Source organism: Erinaceus europaeus, chromosome 1, assembly GCF_950295315.1.
Source record: "Erinaceus europaeus chromosome 1, mEriEur2.1, whole genome shotgun sequence".
In the NCBI taxonomy this organism is placed as follows: domain Eukaryota; kingdom Metazoa; phylum Chordata; class Mammalia; order Eulipotyphla; family Erinaceidae; genus Erinaceus; species Erinaceus europaeus.
The window spans coordinates 109,952,035-109,976,381 of NC_080162.1; the positions used below are offsets into that span (position 1 = coordinate 109,952,035).

A 24,347-nucleotide genomic window follows, 5' to 3' on the forward strand; every position below is an offset into this window, starting at 1 on the left:
TTTGGGGGAGTTCATCACATGGAACATGGGGGAGGATCACTTATGAATACTGCCCATGGGGTCCAGCACTTTGTCAGCTCCTAAGACCTATTCCATCCAGGTGGGACCCTCCCTGCCCTGGGCTAGAACTTGCTATGGATACATGACCTGGTGATGAGATCTCCAAGCCCTCAATATATGCCTGGCAGTGAAACTCTCTGGGTATTGTTTTTGTTTTTGGTTTAGATAGAGGTAGAGAGGCGCAGAGAGTGAAAGAAACCACAGCAACAAAGCTTCCTTCAATGTGCTAGGGACCAGGCTTGAACCTGGGTCCCACACATGAAAAAACAGCGCACAATCCAAATGAGCTATTCCATTTACTTGAAGGGTAATGGGGTCCCCACCATCTCAGAAATCTCAGCAAGCCTGTCCTGAGAGGCCACTGGTGGGAGCCAGGTGGACAGGTAGGGGGCCGGTGAGCTGTACAGGGATTCCTGCACAGAGGCTACAGCTGGGCTCCGGGGATGCAGAACACAGCCTCTCACAGCCCTGCCTGGACCCTCCTCCCCGTCGACTCTTCTGTAACACCGAGTCTGTGACATCTGACTTCTTGCAGTGGGGAGTCGAGTATGCAATGGGACTGAGGCTGGGGCAGGGTGTGGGTGGGATGTGTAGGCTCCAGGCAGACCAAGAGTAGGGGTTCATGTCACATGAGAACCTCCCCTTCTTGGGTCCTGGGTAGAGGTAGGGGGTGGGGGAGGGGGAGGCGCACTGATCTGGACCCAGGAGCTTCTCTGGGCTAACTGAGAAAGAAATTTATAGCCTCTCTGTCATCACCATGCAGAGGTTTCTGTGGCATGGCTGACTTTGAAGCAGCTTGGGGGTGCAGTGGGAGGGCTGGCCTGTGTTCCTGCAGGCCTTCAGACAGACGGGAGTCCAGGCTACAGGAGGGCACCTTCCGCCTGCTGTGACCTCCACACCCGAAGCTTCTCTGGGTGCAGTGACGTGACTGGAATCCAGGAGTCCAGGGAAAGGCCAGTTCTGGCCACCAGGATGTGTCTGGACATAGCTTCACAAGGTCACAGAGGATGCTCTGCTTGCAGGCCCCCTGGCTTCAGATCTCTTCATATACCACTTGGCTGGGACCCTGGGCCACGTGCCCTGCCTGACCCCCCACCTTCTCACAGTCCCGCCAAGGACCCCTCACACATGCTGTCCATAAGCTGAAGGCTCTCTGACCACCCAGGATACAAGCAGCCCCCCCCATTCATTCCACTCTCCCCTTTTTGTTTCTTTCCTCTAGAGAGTAAGAGACAGAGAAAGACAGACAGACAGAAAGAGAAAGAGAAGTGGCACCATAGTACTGCTCCACCTCCCATGAAGCTTATCCTCTGCAGAAGATCCCACGTGGTGGCCTCGGAGCTAAACTCAGAACCTCATGTGTGTTCTACTGGAAGAGCCTCCTGCCGGCCCCCAAAACTTCCTCTGTCTGTCTGTCTGTGTCTGTCTGTCTATCTATCTATCTGTCTGTCTCTCTATCTATCTATCTAATTTTTGGTCATCGCTGAAGCTTCATAGCTCCAAGCCGATTGTTTCAGATAGAAGGACAGAGACAGAGGGGCCAGGCAGTAGCATACCTGACTGAGCACACATATTACCATGCACAAGGATCTGGGTTCAACTCCCCACTCTCCACCTACAGAGGGGAAGCTGCAAGAGTTGTGAAGCAGGGCTGCAGGTGACTTATCTTTCTCTTCCCCTCTCCCTATCCCTGTCTCTCTCTATATATACTTCTCTGTCATATCAAATAAATAGGAAGGAAAAAAAAGGGGGGTGACAGTGGCTACCAGGAATGGTGGATTCGTAGTGCAGGTTCGAGGCCCAGTGATAACCCTGGTGGTGAAAAAAGAAAGGGGGGGAGGGAAAGAGGGACCAGGTGGTACACCTGGTTGAGCACATATGTTGCAGTGCACAAGGACCCAGGTTTGAGCCTCTGGTCTCCACCTGCAGGGGGAAAGCTTTGCTAGTGGTGAAGCAGGGCTCCAGGTGTCTCCCTATCTCCGTCCCTTTCGATCTCTCCCCTTCCCTCTTGATTTCTGTCTCTATCCAGTAAAGATAATTTTAAAAAATAATAAAAATAAGAGAGAGGAAAAGAAAGAGACGGGAGGAAAGAAGGAAGGAAGGAAAGAAGGAAGGAAGGAAGGAAGGAAGGAAGGAAGGAAGGAAGGAAGGAAGGAAGAGACAACAGAGCACCAAAGCTTCCTTCAGTGTAGTGAGGCCAGGCTTGAACCTGGGTGGTTCCCATGACACAGCAAGCACACTAAGTGCCTTACCCCCTGCCCTCTCTCCCACACCATTCCTCGCTATCCTAAGAGTTTAGAGCTACCCCTCACCTCCATCAAGCCCTGCCCCCCAGCTCAAGCTCCTGAGATGAGGCTGTAGCTGGTAAGTACCATGGGGACCAGGCTGCTAGGTATCTTTGGAGTCACTGTGAAACCCCCACCCCTTGCTGAGGAAACAGCAGAACTGTCACTATGCCTCCCACCTCCTACAGCAGCTGGATCCCCCCTCCCAGGCGGCAGTCCCCCATGCTGAGGTCTGATGAGGGGAGGAGTGCTGTCAGCCTGGTTCTTCCCACTCTTGGCGGGGGTCAGCTAGGCACCAAGATGCCTATTTAGGGTGAAGGTTGGGGGAACCCTGCACAAGGCCCCCCAGGGTCACTCACTTCTCCTTCCATCCCCTCAGCAACTGCTTTTTTTTTTTTTTAAGCACTATTGTCAGGTCAGCCCTAATCTGGGCAGCAAGAATCCTTAGATTCCTGTGACATAGGTCACCCTCAAGGTCTCCACCAACCCAGTCACCCCACAATCCTTGCATGAGGTACCAAGGGAAAGAAGTGGTATTGTGGGCCCCATGGGATGGCGGGAATCCTGGGGACTGGATTTCTTCACTGAGCCCCCACCAAGGGTACACTGGTCCCAGGTGCTGGAACTGCTGGGGTAGGGTGGAGAGAAACATGAGAGAGATGGAGTTCAGGCAAGACACTTGCAGGGAGCCAGGAGGGACTGGGGGAACCCAGACAGACACACAGGCTCAGCCAAGGTTCAGACAGTGACACCCCCCTTCCCGGGCCCTGTGGGAGGCCAGTGCTGCTCTGTGTGGCCCCCAGCCCATGTGGTAAGTGGCCCTGGCAACAGGGCCATGTCCAGGCTGCCTTTCATCTCGCTGCCTCAGCCCCAATTTGTGTCAGGCAGAGGCTGACATGGGGACAGGTGTGACAAGTGTCTGGCTTCCTGTTCGAAAATTGGCAAAAGAAAAACTCTTCCCCATAAAGATATTCCATCCACATCCCTCCTGGATGTCACCAAGAGGACCCGTCAGGGCCAAGACAGATGGTGGCCCTAATGGACTCTATTCTTCACCTGCTGCCAGAGCTGCAACCTGTCCCCCAGGGTGGCCTGAGGCGGGGAGGGGGGATCTCCCTGATTCCATGGCTGCTGCTCACCCACTCCCAGATCACAGAGAGTGTGATGTGGGCCTGACGGCCCTTGGCAGTAACAAGAAACCTGGTGGGCAGTGAGAATTAGTGATGGAGAGGCTGCTGCCTCTGGGCTGAGCTGCGGTGCTGTCTCCTGACGGGGACACCTGTGTGTGCATGAGCTCTGCAGCACCCGGGGCCCACCCACTACTCACATAGGACGCCTCCAGCCAAATGGAAGGCCCATGGCATGGTCCTCCCAAGCTCGTCTCTGCATGTGCACCTATTCCCTGGGCCCCATCAAGCCCAGTGAGGCTGTGGTGTAATTGGAAAAGCTCCAGACTCCAAGAAAAGGGGTGGGTTGGGAGTGGGGCTTTGGGGAGATGATGGGGGGGTCTTAGAAGTAGGTTTGGTAGTGTAAGGGGGAGGGGGGGCAAAGGTTCTCAGAGCTGCAGCCCTAGGTCAGGAGCCAGTGTGCCCCTTCTCACTGTGACTTGACCTCTGGAGGCAGGATTCTCATCTGTCAGGTGGGTGGCAACATGAGGGGCACTGGGGTACTCCCCTAGGGAGAGGCCTGGGTACAACTGCACATCCAGATGGGTGAGCTGTGCCTACCTGCCATTCTTTCTTTCTTGCTTTCCCCCCTCCCTCCCTTCTTTCTCTCTCTTTCTTCTTTTTCCAGAGCACTGCTCAGCTGTGGCTTATGGTGGTGCAGGAGAATTGAACCTAAGTATGAGAGTCACTTTGCATAACTATTATGCTGTCTACCCCCACCACCCCCTGCCCCTGCATTTCTTTTGCAGCAATAAGTGCCCACCTGTGCACCACATAATGTGGGTCTTGTCTCCCCCTTTCCAGATAGACACAGGCTCCCTAAGGTAAAAAATCCCACCTAAATAAGCCAGCAAAATAGCTCACTTAGATAGTGCTCTGCTTTGTCGTGTGCACAATCCAGGTTCAAGGCCAGCCCCCACCGGTTGAAAAAAGCTTTAGTGCTATGGTCTGTTTCTCTCTCTTTCTCTCTCTCATTTATTTTTTATCTTTATTAATTGGATAGATACAGCCAGAAAAAGAGAGAGAAGGTGATAGAGGAGAGAGACAGAGAGACACCTGCGGTAGCTTCTTCACTGCTAGCAAAGCTTTCCCCTTGCAGGTGGGGATGGAGGGCTCAAACCCAGGTCCTTGTGCATTGTAACGTGCTCCCAACAAGGTGCCCCACCGCCTGGGCTCCCTCCCTCTCTTTTTATCTCTTTGCTTCTCTGTTTCTGTCTAAAAATACAATAAAATTTTGCATTAAAAAATGTCTAAGGCTCCAGCAAAGCAGAGACAACACCCAAAGTCCTGGCCTGCTCCCAGGCCACCTTGAACCCCACAGCCCGGTCCTCTGATAGGGACTCCTGCTGCTTCACCCACCCTCCCAGAGACAGGACTGCCCAGTTCAGGGTTGGCACAAACTGAACATACAAAAAAAAAAAAATACCTGTGATGTTACCAGCCCATGTGTATTGTAGGAAAATATATGGCAGTGTTTTAAGAGAGAAGTGTTCCTTGGCGGCTTGCAATGCCATAGCAAAATGTCATGCATGGAGCAGCGTAGACAACAGGAGCTCATGCTCTTACAGTTCTGGGGGCTGGAGTCTGAGATTGGGTTGCCAGCAGGGCTGGGTTATGGGAAGAGCTCACTTCTCAGCCTGCACACAGCTATTCTGTGTCCTCATGTGGAGAGAATGAGAAGGACTTCTTGGGAGTCTCTTCATAGGTTCATCATGGGGACATCACATCATTGGTTCATGACGTCAACTTGGAGTCAGGGATGGGGGTATTCACATTTGGCCTGTGACAGAAGTGGCCTGTGGCATTCAGGGTGTTGGCCTTGTCCCCCACCAGCTCTCTCAGGCCTGGACACCCTTGAACCTATCTCCACAGCCATGCCTGAGACTTGCCCAAGGTGGCAGCAGACACTCAGGGAGTCACCTACTGGGTGCTGGCCTCCACCTCTCTCCTTGCCCCCTCCCCCTGCTAGGACCCAGAGCTGGGGGAGTGACTGATGGCAGTAAGTGACTCCCAAGTCTGCCAAGCTGTCCAGTGAGGGTGTGTGGTGACATGGTGGCCCCAGTGGTGGATAGAGGTGGAGAGTGTATGTGGGGGGGGGCAGTCAGGTGGTGGCACACCTGGTTGAACGTACATGTTACAATGCACAAGGAACTGGGTTCAAGCTCCCAGTCTCCACCTGCAGGGGGAAAGCTCACGAGTGGTGGAACAAGGCTGCAGGTGTCTTTCTTTCTCTCTCTGTCTCTCCCTTCCCTCTTAATTTCAGGCTGTCTCTATCCAATAAGTAAAGATATTTTAAAAATATATTGTTTTTTGCCGAGAGAGTATGTCAGGGGGATCCTGGGAGCCACTTCAACACAGTGCCCCCACCTCTAGGGATATTTCAGATTCAGACCCCACCACCCCACTTCAAAGCTGATAGCCCAGGCCTGGAAGCCAAGGTCGCTGGTAGTGCTGGGGCTGGGCTGGGCTGGGCTGGTGGGCTAGGGATCCACTTGCTGGAGATAAGCAGGCAGCCCAAGAGAAACAGGTGGGTGAGCCTGGCTGGGTGGGCAGCAGGGACAGGGGTGCTGAAATTGGGCTGTATGAGCACCCTGAGCAAGAATGGGACTGCAGGGTGGGGCGTGCAGCAAGGGCACCCTTTTTCCTGATTGCTTCCTCCTCTGCAGGGGCTCCCTTAGCCCTGCAGCTTTATGTATGCGTGAGGCTCAGCCCATGTCTCCTGTGCTCAGAGGTTATTGGGGGCCTGTTGGTGCAGCCCTCACACAGGTCTTCAGATAAGAACACTGAAATTCTGGGAGTTGGGGGCCTGCCAGGGGCTCTGAGTGGGCGGCATGTCTGTTTGAAGCAGGCCTGGGCTGTGCTGGGCTTGGGGAGCATGTTGGGCTGGAGAGGGGAGGACAGGTGAGCAGGGATGTCAGGGAATTATTTTTTAAAATTATTTATTCCCTTTTGTTGCCCTTGTTTTATTGTTGTAGTTATTATTGTTGTCGCCATTGTTGGATAGGACAGAGAGAAATGGAGAAAGTAGAGGAAGACAGAGAGGGGGAGAGAAAGATAGACACCTGCAGACCTGCTTCACCGCCTGTGAAGCGACTCCCCTGCAGGTAGGGAGCTGGAGGCTCAAACTGGGATTGTTACGCCAGTCCTTTCGCTTTGTGTGTCAGGGAATTATTAAGAATGTTTTTAGGGAAAAGGCAAAGGTTTTTTTTTTTTGTCTCCAGGCTTCTCATTGGTGCTCAGTGCTGGCACTATGAATCCAATGCTCCTGGTGGCCATTTTTTTCCATTTTTAAAAATATATATTTATTTATTTTCCCTTTTGTTGCACTTGTTTTTTATTGTTGTTATTGATGTCATCGTTGTTAGATAGGACAGAGAGAAATGGAGAGAGGAGGGGAAGACAGAGAGGGGGAGAGAAAGAAAGACACCTGCAGACCTGTTTCACCACCTGTGAAGCGACCCCCCTGCAGGTGGGGAGCCAGAGGCTCGAACCAGGATCCTTACGCCAGTCCTTGTGCATGCCACGTGCGCTTAACCTGTTGCACTACTGCCCGACTCCCTATTTTTTCCATTTTATTGGATAGGACAGAGAGAAATTGAGAAAGGAGGGAGAAAAAGAGAAGGAGAAAGAGAGACACCTACAGACATGCTTCATCACTTGTGAAGTGTCATCCCCCTCCCCCACAGGTGGGAAGTTGGGGGCTCAAACCCAGATCCTTGCTCGAGTCTTTGTACTTTGTACTATGAGCACTTAACTGAGTGCGCCATCACCTGGCCCCCGCAAAGTGCCCTTTCTAAGACTTGATAAACTTAAGTCTTTGACAGGTAGCAGTGTGGGTGCCGGAATTTATTGGGTTGTCAGAAAAATCATGACACAATTCTGTATCGAACAACAGAGAAAATGAGTCATGACTTCTGACAATCTGTATGTGACTTGTCTTTCCCATCTGTAGAGGACAAAGCCAGGCTGCCACTGTCTTCACGGGCTACTGAGTGGGGGGTGGGGCTAGTGCACCCTGAACTCCAGCTATGACTTTTGGTGTCTGTCATGGTCCCCAGCTTGACCTTGGGCTTTCGAGGCCTCCTCCTTTCAACCTGACCCCCACTCTGTTCCAGGGGCACCACGTGGTACAGGGATGGGGCAACCTGGCCTAATTGGAGCCCACAACAGGGTGAGGCATGCAGGGGCACCACACTGACCCTCCCTCCATCTCTCTGCCCCCCCATCCCATCCCTGGGCAGGTGCCAGGCAGAAAGCTGTCCCCAGGGTGCTGGTCCCCCTCCCCCCTTTTTAGGAGCACCCAAAGAGCATCAGCTCAGGAAGTAGCCGAAATACACTGACCTGCTTTTGCAGGCGGCAGCGGCGCCTGGTCCTCCCACCCGCACTGGTGAGAAGCCGCCGACAATTTCCATCCCAAATTGATTTCAAATAAGGAAAAGTTATCACACACAATAATATGGGAATAATTTATCACTCGTTAATAAAAGAGCTATTACTTATGCACGTTGCCCCCTGCCTGCAGACAGTGGGTTTGGTTGCTGTAACAAGGTCGAGGCTCTCGTAGATGCCCGTCAGTGCTCTGCCAGGTTTGGGGGGGAGGCTCCAAATGTCAACAGCCCCCTGCTGCAAGCTTACCTGCCACACCTCTGCTCCTGAGAGTTCATAGTCTTGGGTGGGGCTGTGATCTGAGAGCAGGGAGTATGGGGCAGGGGTGAGGAGGGACTCATTTTTTTGGAGTGGTGGTGGCAGCAGTGGTGGCAACTGCCACAAGACTGGACTGTGGAAGGTCAGAACTGAGGGGTAGTGGTGCACCTGGTTGAGTACACATGTTACCATGACCCACATAGTCAATGACTGCCACCTCTCCAGATTCAAAGGAGGTCTCGAAACTTTACATCTGGCTCAACCTGACGCTGTTGACTGGCTACGGAAGAAGGGCAAACGCTAGAAGAAAAACCATGTGCAAGGATCTGGGTTCAGGCCCCAGCTCCCACTTGCAGGGGGAAGGTTCATGAGTGATAAAACAGGGCTGCAGGTATCTCTCTCTTTAAAATACTATCGGATAGAGACAGAAACTGAGGGGGGGGAAGGTAGAGAGAGAGACAGAGACACGTGCAGCCCTGAAGTTTTCCCCCTACAGGTGGGGACCAGGGGCTTGAACCCGGGTCCTTGCATACTGTAACATTTAACCAGGTGCTTCACCACCTGGTCCATCGCTCTGTCTCTCATCTCCCTATCTACTCTTTCCCTCTGTGCTGTCAAACTAAATAAATAAAAAGAGTGGGGGAAAAAAAAGGAAGAAAGAAGAACCATGGAAGGCCCAAGCACACAGATGGATCTTCAAGTGGACTCTGCAACCAGAGTCTCTGGAGGCCTCAGGGCACCTTTACCCCCCCCCTCAACTCAGCTGTGCCTGAAGAGTAGTGCTTGGAGCCCCATCCCCATGCCAGACCCCAGGCTGAGAACCACCAGGGCTCAAGAGCTCTCCGGATCTCTTTTTCCTCGCACCTTAGAGCTGCCTGCTTCTCACTCCGCTATGCATGCCCTCTACCTACTATTTGAGATGCTTTTTTTCTTTCTTTTTTTGTCACCATCTGAGGCCTCAGTGCCAAGCCTGCAGTCACCTAAAGGTTGCAGTGTGGTCAACCACATCTTGTTCAGGAGCGTGGGTTTGCAGTTCCCAAGCACATGGCCCTGTTCCCTGTTCCCTGTTCCCTGTTCCCTGTTCCCTGTTCCCTGTTCCCTTTCCTCCCTGTTCCAAGCGGGCACCTTCACATTCCTGAGACTCCTGCCCCACTGCCTTCCCCAGCACATGGCCCAGCATGGCTATTGGTCCCTTCAGTTAAATTCACAGCCAGTGTTTCCCGACCCAGATGAAATAAATGCTCTGTGCCACCTCATCACGGGGCGTCGGGGAGGTCCTGTAGGGACCTTCTGCTCTTCTATAGCCTTTTGATTTTTATTCCCCCTGGAGTTTATATTTGACTTCTTTTTTCCTCTCCTCCTCTTGTCCCATTTGCACCACAGTCATGTGCTTGCTTACTGGTCACCGCAGACATTCTACTGAGTCTCTCATTTAAACAAGAAAGTCACTGCAGTGAAGGCTTTTTGTATCTACAGATGCTGTAATCTATGACTTTAAAAGATAGAGTTGATTTCTGTAATAGTACTTGTTAATAAGGCTGATAGTTATGTACAGAAAAAAAGTGGAGCAAATAATAGCTGTTTTTTGTTTTTGTTTGCTTGCTTTTTAATACCAGAGCACTGTTCAGCTGTGGCTATTGGTGGTATGAGGGATTGAACCTGGGACCTTAGAACCTCAGGCATGAGAGTCTTCTTTGCATCACCATTATGCTGTCTCCCCCACCCACCAGTAATAATTCTTTAGGTACAAGTAAAAAACTGTCTCCCACCCCCAATAAATAACTTGGGAAGCCTCACCCCAGGTGTTTGTCTCACTGTCCCTACCTGAGCCAGCTGTGCTATGGTCCCCTCACAGCTGCCTAGACCTTCCTTTCACCATCCAGGATTTCCTAGGCCCCACATTTTCCTCTCTCTGAATTTATGCCCTTATTTTGTCTGAAGCACATGCCTCACTCTAAAAGAAATGAGGAATTATAAAGAACGACCCGGAGCCCTCCAGTGTGAGTCAGCTGGATTTGTCTGATCTAGAATTCCAAATTCCATCAGGAAAATAATTTCTCTTCTGGGCTATGAGGCCATTGCAGTTGTTTGTTTTTATTTTGTCTTTTAGCATCCGGTGTGCTACAAAGTCTAATACCGGGTGTCTCTTAACCACTAAATGCCTGCACTCACACCTTGAGCATCCTCTGTTGTGTTTGGGACTTGTTCAGTGGAGACTGGGTCTTCAGCTCCAGGAAATTTTCTGGTATTATTCTTTGACAACTTTTTTTCCCCGTCTCTATTTTCTCTGTTGGGAACTCCCCCTAAGATGGGTGTGGAACCTCTATTTGTCTTCAGAATCTCAGTGTCTCTTTCCCACCCCCACCTGCACTTCTTTTTTCTTTCTGGGGAGATTTCATTGACCTTGTTTTCCAACCTTTCTATTGATTTTTTTTTTTTTTTTGGTAATTTTAGCAATTCTATTTTTTGCTTCCGAGTAGTTTTCTTGATTTCTGATGGCTTCTTTCGTAGCACCCTGTTCTTGTTTGAAATCCTCTTCTTTCTATGAGGACACTGATTCGATTTTCCCCCTATATTTTATCTGCTTGCACTGCCTCTGCTTCTTCTAGAATCTTCTCCATCGGCAATTCTTCCAGGTGCCTGGTTTTCTGGCTATATTGACTAGAGAAGTAGTAAAAGGTGGTTGAATGCTCTGATCAGAGAAGGGTTCATTGACTGACAGGTTTGGGGTGCCCCCAGAAAGCTTGTGGAGGAGAGACCCTTTCTCTGGGTGTTGCTGTGAGGGAGCGGCCTCAGTGCTGTTCCGGCTACTCCAGCCCCATCACTGTGAGGCTCGGTGGAGGTGGTGGGTGTTCATGTGTCTCTAACTTAGGTGGCAGGTGATCACTGAGTGTGGCAGGGTGGCAGGAGAAGCAGCAGTGGTTCAGGGTGGTGCGGAGCCCATAGCCTGCCAGCAAGCCTCCTGTGCCTACACCCCACAGAAGAAGAGGAGTTGACTCTAGATGTGGTCACAGGACATGCCTTCCTCTACTGGGGGATGGGGGCTGTTAGGCCCAGCAGAGAACAGGTCCTCACCTCTGGCAGCTCCTCTCTGATACAGGGCTATGAGCAAGGTCAGGCTGACAGAGGCCACATGCTGACCCCAGAGTTGGGGCCCTGCTGGGAATGCTGTGTAGGGTTTCAGGCTGGAAGCATCTCTCTCACCTCTCCCTCCACCCTTGAAGTTCTGTGAGAGGCTGGGGTTTTAAAGGTGGACGGATAGGGTCTCCCTGCAGCCAAGCTGGTCCATGGAGCCTCCGTGCTTCCTGGGGTACTGATGCTGTGAGAGAATGTCTATAGACCAGAGGATACTCAAGGGATATTGAGGCTGGCCTATGCCCACTTGCCTGTGGGGGGTCTCTGCTCTAACTTGAGGCTGGTCAGGCTGCAGGTATGCTCCAGGTGGAACCCAAGTAGACTCCAGGTAGGCCTCAGGTGGGCCCTAGGTGGACCCTAAATGGCCTCCAGGTGGAACCAGGTAGACTCCAGGTGGGCCTCAGGTGGGCCCTAGGTGGACCCTAAATGGCCTCCAGGTGGAACCAGGTAGACTCCAGGTGGGCCTCAGGTGGGCCCTAGGTGGACCCTAAATGGCCTCCAGGTGGAACCAGGTAGACTCCAGGTGGGCCTCAGGTGGGCCCTAGGTGGACCCTAAATGGCCTCCAGGTGGAACCAGGTAGACTCCAGGTGGCCCTCAGGTGGGCCCTAGGTGGACCCTAAATGGCCTCCAGGTGGAACCAGGTAGACTCCAGGTGGCCCTCAGGTGGGCCCTAGGTGGACCCTAAATGGCCTCCAGGTGGAACCAAGTAGACTCCAAGTGGGCCTCAGGTGGGCTCCAGGTGGACACCACATGGGCTCCAGCTCCCCACCCCTTAGCTACTTGTGTCTCAGGGGGGCTTGCACATGACTGCTGTGATATGACAAGGACAATGGGCTGCCACATCCAACTTCCCATGCCAGATCCTATTTTGGGGGCCACAGATGGCCCAGCACAACTTGTTTACAAGGAGACCCACCTGCCTTTGGGCCCAGAAATTGGCACAATGACTAGAGAGTTCACTGGGCTTTCAAGCATGAGGCCCAGAGTTTGAATTCCAGCATCACATGTGCCAGTGATGCTCTGGTTCTCTCTTTCAAACAAATAAATAAATTAATAGGGTTGGGGAGATAACATAATGGTTATTCAGAAACACTCTCATGCCTGAGCCTCCAAAGTCCCAGGTTTAATCCCCAACACCACATAAGCCAGAGCTGAGCAGTGCTCTGGTAGAAACCAAACAGGGGACTAGGCAGTGGAGCTCCTGATTAAGCACACATAGTGCTAAGCACAAGAACCCATGCAAGGATCCTGGTTTGAGCCCCCACTTCCCACCTGCAGGGGGGAAGCTTCACAAGTGGCAAAGCAGGTCTGCAGGTGTCTTTCTCTCCCTTTCTGTCTTCCCTTTCTCTCTCAATTTCTCTCTGTCCAATCCAATAAATGGGGAAAAAAGGCTGTCAGGAGCAGTGGATTCATAGTGCAGGCACCAAGCCCCAGCAATTACCCTGGAGGCAAACAAACAAACAACAACAAAAATCCCAAAAACCCCCAATCTGCACTCACTGTCACTTGCTTTCTCAGGACTAAGTCACCCCGCCATTAATCCTTATTCTTATGGTCTGGGAGATGGCATGGTCGATAAAGTATCGGACTCTCAAGTGTGAGGTCCTGAGTTCAGTCCCTGGCAGCACATGTACCAGAGTGTTGTCCAGTTCTTTCTCCCCCTCTCTCTCCTCATGAATGAATGAAAGAATGAATGAATAAATAAAATCTTTAAAAAGATTATTCTTAAATGCCCTCCAGGATATCCTGGGAAGAACATCAGAACTAGCCTACTGTGTGCCCAGTCCCTAGCTCAAGTTGGTAAGTGTGATGCCAAGGGGTCATCAAGTGACTGTGAGGTGACATTACCACAGAGCTCCTTGAGGACATAGGAAGCATCTACAGTCCCTGCAAGGTACCAGCAAGGAAGTAAGGGACTGTGGCCCTAGAGGCTCACCCACCCTGGCACTACCCACCCCCTCCCCAGTCTGTCTCCCTGAAGCCTGTGGTCCTCTCTAATGCAGACAGTGTGGGGTCAGCTCCTCCTCCTCATGCCTGGGGTGCCTGCTCCTTACACTCCCTGCTCTTCATTTTGTTGATCAAACTGCCCTCTTTCTTGCATGTTTGATTGCAAGGCTCCTGGAAGTCTCATTAGCAAAATGATCATTCTCCCTCTGACCTGCGCACATTTTAAGACTTCTTTTCTCCGCTCCACCCCCTCAGCTTTGTGAGACGGGGTGGCCTCAGCAGAACAATGGTTTTCTCTGACCCTCAGTTTCCTTTTCACTGGGCAGGGGTTCAAGTCAACCCCTCCCTCAAGGGTAAGGCAGCAACACCCACATACAGCAGCTGTTTGCTGTGCTCCGGCATAAACCAGGTCACAGACCGTCTGTAGGGCCGGCCAGCAGATAGCATTAGCTCTGTGAGCCATGTGCACAGTGACTGCTGCCTGAGCCCCACGGAAGTCGTGTTAGACACAGGTCTGCTGGTAACACGAACTGACCAGCTCAGGCAGGGGCCCACTACAGTTTGTCAGATTGCAGACGCTTGGGTGCTAGAGCCCACTAGCCTGGATGATGGTTTCACACCAATCATCCGGGTGCAGTAGTGCTTGGTGGGGGGGATTGACTCCAATGGGAGTGTGTTGGGCTGTCTGCTAAAGCCTGGGGCCTGGGGCCATCCTCACTTGTCTAGCCATGGAGTTCCTGGCTATGCTGGGAACTGGGCTTCCTGAAAATCTAGGCAGATGCTGCCCATTTGTGTGTGGTGGCCACCCCCTGTCTGGGTTCTCAGGTCTACTTCCTGACTGGGCTGGACCTGAGGCAGTTGAGAGACTGGATGGACTGATCTCAAAGGGCTAGCAAGTGTTCAAGGGCCTCAAAAGCCCATGATTGTTTGTGTTCTCTCTCTAAAGATTGGTTTATATTTATGTATTTTCCTTCCAGGGTTATTACTGGGGCTCAGTGCCAGCAGTATGAATCCACCGCTCCTGGTGGCCATTTTTTCCATTTAATTGGATAGGACAGAGAAATTGAGAGGGGGAGAGAAGATAGACAGGGAGAGAGAAAGAGAGACACCGGTAGACCTGCTTCACTGCTTGTGATGTGTCCCCCCTGTAGGTGGGGAGCTGTGGGTTCAAACCCAGATCCTTTTGTGGATCCTTGCACTTCAGACTATTTGCACTTAACTGGGTGTGCCACCTCCTAGCTCCCATGATTTCTTTGTTTATTAATGAGAGGGAGAAGGAAAAGGAGAGGGTGAGGGAGAGGGAGAGGAAGAGGAAGAGGGAGAGGGAGAGGGAGAGGGAGAGGGGGAGGGGGAGGGGAGGGGGAGAGAGAGACACACAGAGAGAGAGAGAGAGAGAGAACCAGAGCATTACTCTATTACATTTAATGCCAGGGATTGAACTCTGAACTTCATGCTTGAAAGTCCAGTGCTTTAGGGGCTGGGCAGTGAGTGACACACCTAGTTGAGTGCACACATTGCAATTAACAAGGTCCCGAGTTCAAACCCTCAGTCCCTACCTGCAGAGGGGAAGCTTCCCTAGTGGTAAAGCAGTGCTATAGGTGTGTGTGTGTATGTGTGTGTGTCTCCTCTTCCTCTCTTAATTTATCTCTGTTCTGTCAAATCAATTAATTAATTAATTTAAAAGGCAAGGGCCAGGCAGTGGCACACACATTACAGTGCACAAGGACCTGGGTTCAAGCCCCTAGTCTCCACCTGCATGGGGGAAAGCTTCACAAGTGATAAAGCAGGGCTGCAGGTGTCTGTCTCTCTATCTTTTGCACCCCCTACCAACTTCTGTCTCAATCCAATAAAAATAATAAATAAACAAATAAATAAGTAATAATAAGACATTTGCTTTAGCCACTGAACCACCTCCCAGGTCACAATCTTTTATCTTTTGATGATAAAATAAAGCCTACCTAGGCAGAGGTTTCCCACCTGCCTGCCCTGTCTGGCAAGAGCTCAAGAGCAGGTGGGGTTCTTTCTGTTGCTCCTAGACCCCTGGCAATTAATGTTCAAGAATGCACTTCTGTTGCACATCCCTGGTCTTCCCCAGCAGGTGTTCCTATAGAGTCCACCATCCTGTAAGTGTGCCTTCCTGCTCTGGGTCTGCTTCCTGAAGCTCTGGGCCTCATAGGATGAGTCTGGGGTGAATCAGTTCCAGCACTGTGGGCTCTACCCAGCTGAGCTTCCTCTCCTGGACAAAAGCAGGTGGTGGGAAGGGTCAAATCCAGGTGGATATGGAGCAGGTCCCAGCATCCATCCCCAGAAAGCCCCCTTCTTGTGCTCTCCCCCAGGGCAGGGGCAGGTGGGCCATTGGCCATTTCCTCATTAGTGTCCTCTGAGGACTTGAGTTCGAGCTGGCTGCCAGATTGAATTAGCCTTGGGACTCTGATGGGCTGGCTATGGAGACAAAATTCTCCAGGTAATTAGGCACCGAGGATTTGTTGGTGGCTTGATGGAGAGCGGTCAGGTGGGGAGGGGCAATGGATGAGTCCCTGAAGGGTGGGAGGAGGGCAGTGTGTACTGGCACTTTCCTGGGGCTGCATGGAGCCTCAGCTGGACAGAATCCCCCAGTTATAGGCTCCCTGATTTGGGTGTTGAATAGGGCACTGGCCAGGGGAAGGTTCTATAGCCCTCTGGGCAGACAGCTCAGCCTTGATTGTGGATCAGTTCTTAAAGCCAGCCTGCCCAACAGATTATCTGTGTGCACTCTCAGCCTCCCCTGGATATTGAACACTCTGATATTATGCGCCCCCCCCATCCTCTAAACTCCCCTGAAAGGCACATGCCAGTGGCTGGTGACTGTCCTACTCCAGCACCAGTGTCACTATTCAGGATCTGCATCTGGTCCTGTGCCCACTGAGCCCAGCATGTTGTCTGGCACGGGGCCCCTGTGCTGGGTGAATGTGTGGCAGGGTCACCAATGTCTGGTCTCCCATTCAAGTGGGCAGGCCCTTCCCTGACAGTCCTGCTTTCTGTGCCTTGAAAGGGGTGACAAGGCTGCCTGCTCAGGTGCTGTGGGGAGCTGGGGATTTGAGGGGCTGAGGGGGTGATGATGAAGCATGGATTCAGAGATGGGGATGTGGGGGAAGGTAGGGATAAGAAATCCGTAACCTTTTCCTGCCTAGTAACCCAGTGATATGGGGTTGGGCATCTTATTGGCCCTGGGGCTATAAGCAGGTGCCTCCCCTCCAAGCCTCATCATCCTCTCCTGTAAAATGGGTAAATAAGATCCCCAGAAGTTCAACAGACAGAGGACTCAGTGCCAGGCCTGACCTACTTCTTCTTCTAGCGTTTGCCCTTCTTCCATAGCCAGTCAACAGCGTCAGGTTGAAAGCTGTCAGGAGCTGCTTGTTGCTGGCTTTGAAAGTGACTGGGATCCATGTGGATTCAGTCGGCTAGGAAGGATCGTCAGTTTCCCCAATGAATGGGTACTCACGGGATGCACCACGAGAAGGTCGATCCAATGCATCCCCCTGACCTACTGATACACAATGATGCCCTGTACAATAAGTGCAGTCAAGGATCTACTGGGGTCTTGGTGCCACCTTAGACTCAGCTGATGCCTCTGTGCTGAGTCCTGGTTCACCCACCATGGCACTTGGCCCTCGCCCTGTAGCCAGGGCTCCAAGAAGATCAATAGGGAGGAGGGGAGCCTTTGGGGGCATAGAAGCCATGTCTCTAGGAGATTCAGCCCCCCCCACCCCCGCCCAGGATGAGCTGCTGGCACCCTCTTCCCCCAGCACCCAGAGCCAAGGAAGGGGCCCAGGAAATACCAGGGCACACATATCGCCCCCGTGCATGAGTGGGGGAGGACGGGCGGAAGGGGTGTGGCCAGTGTGCAGATACAGCCAAGACCAGATGGGGAGTGGGGGTGTGCGGGTGAGCCAGTCACCCAAGGCAGGCCAGCAGGGTGGTGAGCAGGCACAGGGAAGGGGTGTAAGAGCAGCACTGCTGGGGGGGGGGGGTATGCCCTGACCCTCCCTGCGTGCAGATGCCACCGGCTCCATCCCTTCCCAGAGCTATTTCTGGGCTGGGTGTGCTTCGTTGTGGCCTGGCCTACCTTGTACCTGCGGCCTGGGAAGTGCCCCTTCTTCACAAGAGATGTTCTCAGTGTCCAATGGGGTCCTGGCTGCCTACTGACCCAGCCTCTGGTGGTGGTGGGAGGGGCAGCAGTTGGGAGTCTCCTGAAACACTCCCTAACCTGCAATGATGGAGACTGGATGCCCCATATGCCTGCCTGCACCCCTCCACCACCACACACACCTGTCAATGGACCTGAAGCCTAAGCCATGCACCAGAGAGAAACTACATGTGTGTGGGGCTGGGGGGAGGAGGAGGTGGAGATAGAGAGATAGAAAGGAGAAAGGGAGACCCTTGCAGTGGGCATGGGATAGGTAGCATAATGGTTATGCAGAGACTCAAGCCTGAGGCTCCAAAGTTCCAGGGTCAATCCCATGCACCACCATAAAATATAAAATAAAATAAAATGGAAGAAGAAAGGAGGGGCCAGATGATGGTACACCTAGTTAAGTGTACATATGACTGTGCACAAGGACCTGGGTTCAAGCCCCCAGTCCCCACCTACAGGGGGAAAGCTTCACAAATGGTGAAGCAGTGCTGCAGATGTCTCTCTGTCTCTCTCCCTCTGTATCTCCCTCTCGATTTCTGGCTGTCTGTCTCTATCCAATAAATAAGGATTATATATGTAGAGAGAGGGGAGAGAGAGAGAGAACCTGCACCCCTGCTTCATCACACGTGAAGCTTCCTCCCTGCAGCTGGGGTTGGGGATCGAACTCAGGTCCTTGTGCATAGTTGTATGTGCACTCAACCAGGTATGCTACTATCCACCCTCCTAAGCTTTGCTCCTTCAGAATCCATGCAGCAGTGCTCTCTTCAGACTGGGGCTGGCTGTGCCTGTGGTCCTTCCCTGAGCCACCCTCCTTCCCAGGGAATCTTTGGGTGAGAGCAGGTCGGGCATCACAGCTTGCTACCTCGGTCTCCTCTGTGAAATGGGCACCTGCTACTGCAGGGGAAATGGACTCATGTCTTTATCCCAGCTGGTGAGCTCTGGCACTGGCCACTTCCATGGTCATCTCGGCTACCTCGTCATATGTTGGGGTGTGGCACTGAGGTTCCCCGAGAACTAACCCGGTACTCTGGGCCTCCCAGGATACCAGCCCAGTGCTGTGTGGCCCTCACCATGGGATCTCAGGCTGGTGGGCCTTGGGAAAACAGCTTTGAGGGCCCTGCACCTGCTGTCCTGGGCCATCCCTGCTGCAAGCCACTGCCCACTGACTCCTGCGGCCTCCAGCTCCTCCTGGCTCCTCTCCTCCCTCCCTTCCTCCCCAGCTCTGCACTAGTGATCAGGAAGGGGAAGCCTGGCCTTAGGCTTCACAGAAACCAGGGGCAAGCAGCTTTATGGACGATGTGTGTGTGAGGGGGGCTCCAGTGATATCTGTGAGAACCTGGCTGGTTTTTGGTTTTGTTTGTTTGTTGGGGGGAGGGGGCTAGTTCCTCATACATGTGCCTGGAGGTAAATTCACACTGGGTACTGATGAGAACTGGGACCCAGTGGCAGATGCGGGCTGGGAGAGGCAGGCAAGCAGGATGGAGAGTGAGAAAGCTAAGCAAGTGGGGGCAGGTTGCTGCCTGGGAACCTCTGATGGGTGAAGTGGGCCAGGCCAGCCAGGGTGCAAACCAAGAGGTAGAGAACCCTGGCTGGGGGAAGGGGGTGCTGCAGAAGTTGGGGGTGGGTCCTCAGCAGGATAGGATTGGGTAAGGCCTTTAGGCCTTTGGGAGGAGCTGCAGCTGGAGGAGAGGAATCAGGTGAGTGAGGGGATAGGTCAGAGGATACCTGCTGGCCACCTGACTGAGACTCCCATGTCCCCACAGCCCCTGCTGTGAATATATGAACACACTGCTGGAAAGTTGGGCTTGATTATCTCATAAAGATGCCCCCTCTGCTTGCTCAGCGGAGGGGTTGCCATGGAGACCAGTGGGCAGGCCCCAAGGGGAGCTGGGCTGGAGCCAATTACCGCTGCTGCCTAGAAGAGAGAGAACCCACTGCTGGCCGCTGCACTGACAGCAAGTCTGGGGCCCAGGGACTAACTCTCAGAAGTTGGTTTCCAAAAAGCAGTTGACTCGGCAGGAAGGGAGCCGTGTCTGTGCCCGATGCCCACTTCCTGGCAAAGCGGAGTCACGAGGCTGCTTTGCTCCCCCCCACACACACACATACACACACTGCGGCTCAACACTGGAGTCAGCTGGGGATGGCTTTAGAGCAGACATGACCCTGGGCGGGGGCTGCCCTCTTGCCTGGAGCTTCTAGGCTCCTTGGGGGCCCAGGATGGAGAAGGCCAGAGGCTGGAGGAGCCATTGGGTTCTGGTGACTCAGCCAGTGCTAGCCAGACTCTGGACCCCATCCTCAGGCCTGGGAACCATGAGACAAGTGGTGGCAGGAACATGGGGGCATTCAGTGATGTGGTCAGCATGGTTACGATGGTGTGACTGGTGATGGAGCACAATGCTGTGACCAGTCATCCATGGCACAGGTGCTATTGGTGGGGTGCAGAGCCAGGCCAGATGAATGCCTCAGGGTACTCCACCCAGCCCCTGAGGTCTTGGGACAGGAAGTGCTGTCTTCACAGCACAGTCTGTCCCACCCCGTGACAGCAGGTGAGATGCTGGTGGAGCTGGCATAATCAGGCCCAACTCCCAGGGAGGCTGCACAGGAGACAGCCAGGAGAGATGTCAGCACATTAAATAGAACAGCTGGCCAAGGTGCCCCTTCTCAGCCTCCCACGCACGCCAGCCTGGGAACCACCTCCCAGGGTGGGGAGGGGAAGGGGGCTTCTGGTCTAGAGAGACCCTCATCCTGGGACTCCCATGACCCCAGAAATCGATGAATGACCCCAGCCTCAGTGACAGAGGGACAGAGGACAGTTTTGTCTCTGGCATATGGCAAGCTCACTGGGACTCCAGACTTGAAGCAGGTTTTTGCACTAACCCAGGCAGAGAAGACCAGTACTGGAGAGACCCCAGCTTGGGGGGCAGGAGGCTGGGTATAGTTCTGGGTAGGGAGAGCTGGCCCATGGTCCCTCCTGGCTCCAGCCCCGGCACTTAACCGGCCTCATGTCTACAGAATCCTGCTCTTAGCTAGCTGCCAAGGAAGGTGTTAGCTGTCAACGCAGGTGTTAGCTGTCAGCACAGGTGCTAGCTGATAACTCAAGTGTTAGCTGATAAGCCATAACCCTCCCAAGGGGCTTCACATTTTAATAGACTCACTCCTGAAGGTGGAAAGAACCTTTGGCATCCAGAGAGGGGTGCACACTAATGGCGGAATGATAGGCAATGAGCTTTGGTGTTGGGGCATGTGACCCTGCTAGTGAGAACAGAACTAAATACAGCGTCCCAGAGGAAGTTGGGGTGTCTCCCACCCAGCAGTGAACTTCTGTGAGATCTGAGTGTGTCGTACCTTGAAAGGAGGGAGGAGGCTCTGGGGCGACTGGGTGGGAGCCCCCTGTCCCAGTGTATTGGGACAGGCGACAAGGGCAGCTAGGCTTGTACAGGGACTGGTTGGCTGTGAAGGAGTGAACTCCTTGCCTGGGGAGGAGATCAAGGAGAGAATGAGGCCGAGGGGAGGAGGCTGCAGGAGGTGTTTGGTGCCAAGTCAGGAAGTGCTTGAGCAGCTGGGAGCAGGATGTGTGGAGGAGAGAGTGCCTGCCTGGAGGGCTGATGGTGCAGGACCATGCACACAGACCTGCCTGCCCTTGCCCTCACCCATTCAGACTCCCCATCCTGCAATGGCAGGGCACTCCAGGGCCTGGGTTCCTGTGGCAAGACCCCAGCCTCTTGTAGAAGGGCTTTGGGGGGCTGTAGCTCTCACACCTCCAAAGGTTCTGCAGTTTCCTTATTTGGGCTCGCCAGGTGGCAGTCCTGGGGCCTCAAGCCAGGATCCAGAGCAGGGCACCAAGTCTGAGCCATGGGGCCTCTCCTCTTGCAGCCTGGGAGGGGGTGCTAGGAGCCCAGTAGCTGATTGCCTGGGCATTAGCCCAGCCAGGCTGGCCCTCAAGTGTTTTCCTCTGGTCTGTGGGCTGCTGGGGCACGAGACAGGCTAAGGACAGTGTCAGGACCCACAGGGACAGTGTCAGGACCCACAGGGACAGCAACCAGGCCCAGGGGACTCTGTGTTTACAGGAGTCCTTAGAAGGTATCTGTAGACATGAAGTGTCCATCGCAGGAGTTTGGCCAGACAGTGACCCAAAGCCAAACTACCCCAAGTGGTGAGAGCATCAGGAAGTCAGTGTATATGTTTATGTGTATGTGTGTGTGTTCTAGGTGGCATCTACTCCCATGTGGTAGGCACAGTGGGGAACATGGCAGCCTGCCCTAGGTACCCCCAGGGCCCCATCCCAGGGCTGGTCTAATTCTAGCATGACCCCTGCCCCTACCCTCACCCCCCCAAACTCACAGCCCCACCCCCACGCTACATGCTGGTGGCCTGTCACTGCCCTGGAAAGTGGAAGGTGCCAAGGACTTCTGCCTGCAAGTTTGAAATTGAGCTAAAAGCTGAACAGATCAGGGACCAGGTGCTGGCACACCTGGCTAAGTGGGTACATTAACTTACACAGCTACACGGGTTTAAGCCCTGGGTCTCCACCTGCAGCTGCAAAGCATTAAGAGCTGTGAAATAATACTGCAGGTGTTTTCTGGTTTTGATTTTTTTTTTTCAGAGTACTGCTCAGCTTTGGGTTATGGTGATACAGGGTATTGAACTTGAGACTTCAAAGCCTCAGGCATGAGTCTCTTTGTATAACCATTATACTCTCTCCTCTCTATTAGCAGGGAGCCAGCTGCTGGCCTGGGTGCTGTGGCTGCAGGCGTGGCAGGTGGCAGCACCGTGCCCAGGTGCCTGCGTTTGTTACAATGAGCCCAAGGTGACAACAAGCTGCCCACAGCAAGGCCTCCAGGCTGTGCCCGTCGACATCCCAGCCGCCAGCCAGCGGGTCTTCCTGCATGGCAACCGTATCACCCATGTGCCGGCCGCCAGCTTCCGGGCCTGCCGCAACCTCACCATCCTGTGGCTGCACTCCAACGCCCTGGCCCGCATTGATGCCACTGCTTTCACTGGCCTGACCCTCCTCGAGCAGCTGGACCTCAGTGACAACGCACAGCTGCGCACCGTGGACCCTGCCACGTTCCAGGGCCTGGGCCGCCTGCACACGCTGCACCTGGACCGCTGCGGCCTGCAGGAGCTGGGCCCCGGGCTGTTCCACGGGTTGGCTGCCCTGCAGTACCTCTACCTACAGGACAACGGGCTGCAGGCCCTGCCCGATGACGCCTTCCGTGACCTGGGCAACCTCACCCACCTCTTTCTGCACGGTAACCGAATCCCCAGTGTCCCCGAGCGCGCCTTCCGTGGCCTGCACAGCCTCGACCGCCTGCTTCTGCACCAGAACCGCGTGGCCCGCGTGCACCCCCATTCCTTCCGAGACCTGGGCCGCCTCATGACGCTCTACCTGTTTGCCAACAACCTCTCAGCGCTGCCCTCCGAGGCGCTGGCCCCCCTGCGTGCCCTGCAGTACCTGCGGCTCAACAACAACCCCTGGGTATGTGACTGCCGCGCACGCCCCCTCTGGGCCTGGCTGCAGCAGTTCGGAGGCTCCTCATCCGAGGTTCCCTGCAGCCTGCCCCCTCGCCTGGCTGGCCGTGACCTCAAGCGCCTGGCGGCCCCTGACCTAGAAGGGTGTGCCGTGGCCACCAGGCCTTTGCACCCCATCTGGACGGGCGGGTCTGCGGACGAAGGACTACCCAAGTGCTGCCAGCCAGACGCTGCTGACAAGGCCTCAGTGTTGGAGGGCAGGAGCCCGGCCTCCGCCGGCAACTCGCTCAAGGGACGGATGCCCTCCGGGGACAGCCCGCCAGGCAATGGCTCAGGACCAAGACACATCAACGACTCCCCTTTCGGGACCCTGTCTGGCTCAGTGGAGCCCCCACTAGTCGCACTGTTGCCTGAGGGTTCAGAGCCGCCAGGGCCGCCCACGACAGGCCCTCGCCGAAGGCCAGGCTGTTCCCGGAAGAACCGTACCCGCAGCCAGTGCCGTCTGGGCCAGGCAGGCGGAGGGAGCGAAAGGGCGGGTGATGCCGAGGGTTCCGGGGCCCTGCCCAGCCTCGCCTGCAGCCTCGCCCCACTGGGTCTTACACTGGTGCTGTGGACGGTGCTTGGGCCCTGCTGACCGGTCACCAAGATCGCAAAGCCTTTCTCAGCAGCCAGGTGTGTGTACATACTGGGTCCCCTCCACGCCACCAGCCAGCACCAGGTGGCAGGCTCTCCCTCCAGAGGCCTCCCGCCCAACCCATCTCCACCCCATCATGTTTACAGGGTGCGGTGGCAGCGTTTGTTCCAGAACGCCGCCTCCTGCCCGGATCGCGGTATATAGAGATATGCATTTTATTTTACTTGTGTAAAAATATCGGACGACGTGGAATAAAGAGCTCTTTTCATACTCTGTGGTCTCTTAAGTTGTGGGTGTCAGTGTTCTGCTAGGGGATGGAGACTGGTCCTGGATGTAACCCTGGCCCTAGTGGTGGTGGATGCATGCATGGAGAGGGAAGGGACTTGCCTGCCACGTTGGTGGCCCAGTTGGGCTGTGGGTAGCCCAGCACTGGAGTGGATGCTGAGAAGCCATGCCCAGGGGACTGATGAGAGCCCCTCCTTTAAAAAAAAAACTTATTTTTTTTTCTAATAGAGACGGAGAAATCAAGAGGGAAGGAGGAGATAGAGAGGGAGGGAGAAAGAGAGAGAGAGAGAGGGAGAGAGAGAGAGAGAGACTCGCAGCCTTGCTTCACCATTCATGAAGCTTTCCCCCTGCAGGTGGAGACTGGCGGCTTGAACCTGGGTCCTTGTGCATGGTAACATGTGCACTTAACCAAGTGCACCACTGCCCAGCCTCAGGAGCTTCTATTATATCAGGGTTGACAAAGCAGGATATTTGCCCAGCAAAGACCACATCCCTGGCCCATGGAAGCTGGGCAAAGCTGTCTATGCAGACATCTAACCTGCAG

The 24,347-nt window shown here is 54.0% G+C and overlaps 1 protein-coding gene across 2 annotated transcripts in view; it reads left to right on the plus strand.

The window, feature by feature from the left end:
* The window catches only part of RTN4R (reticulon 4 receptor), a 31,679-nt gene extending 7,888 nt beyond the window's left edge, over positions 1 to 23,791 (plus strand). The window contains exon 2 of one of the 2 annotated variants that reach the window (XM_060193190.1): positions 22,128 to 23,791. In XM_060193190.1, the coding sequence (XP_060049173.1) occupies positions 22,128 to 23,518 (1,391 nt within the window). In that variant the 3' untranslated portion in view covers positions 23,519 to 23,791. Of the gene's footprint in view, positions 1 to 22,124 lie in introns of both variants that reach the window. The other variant, XM_060193183.1, reaches the window with a different exon arrangement.
* Positions 23,792 to 24,347: the final 556 nt, after the last annotated feature.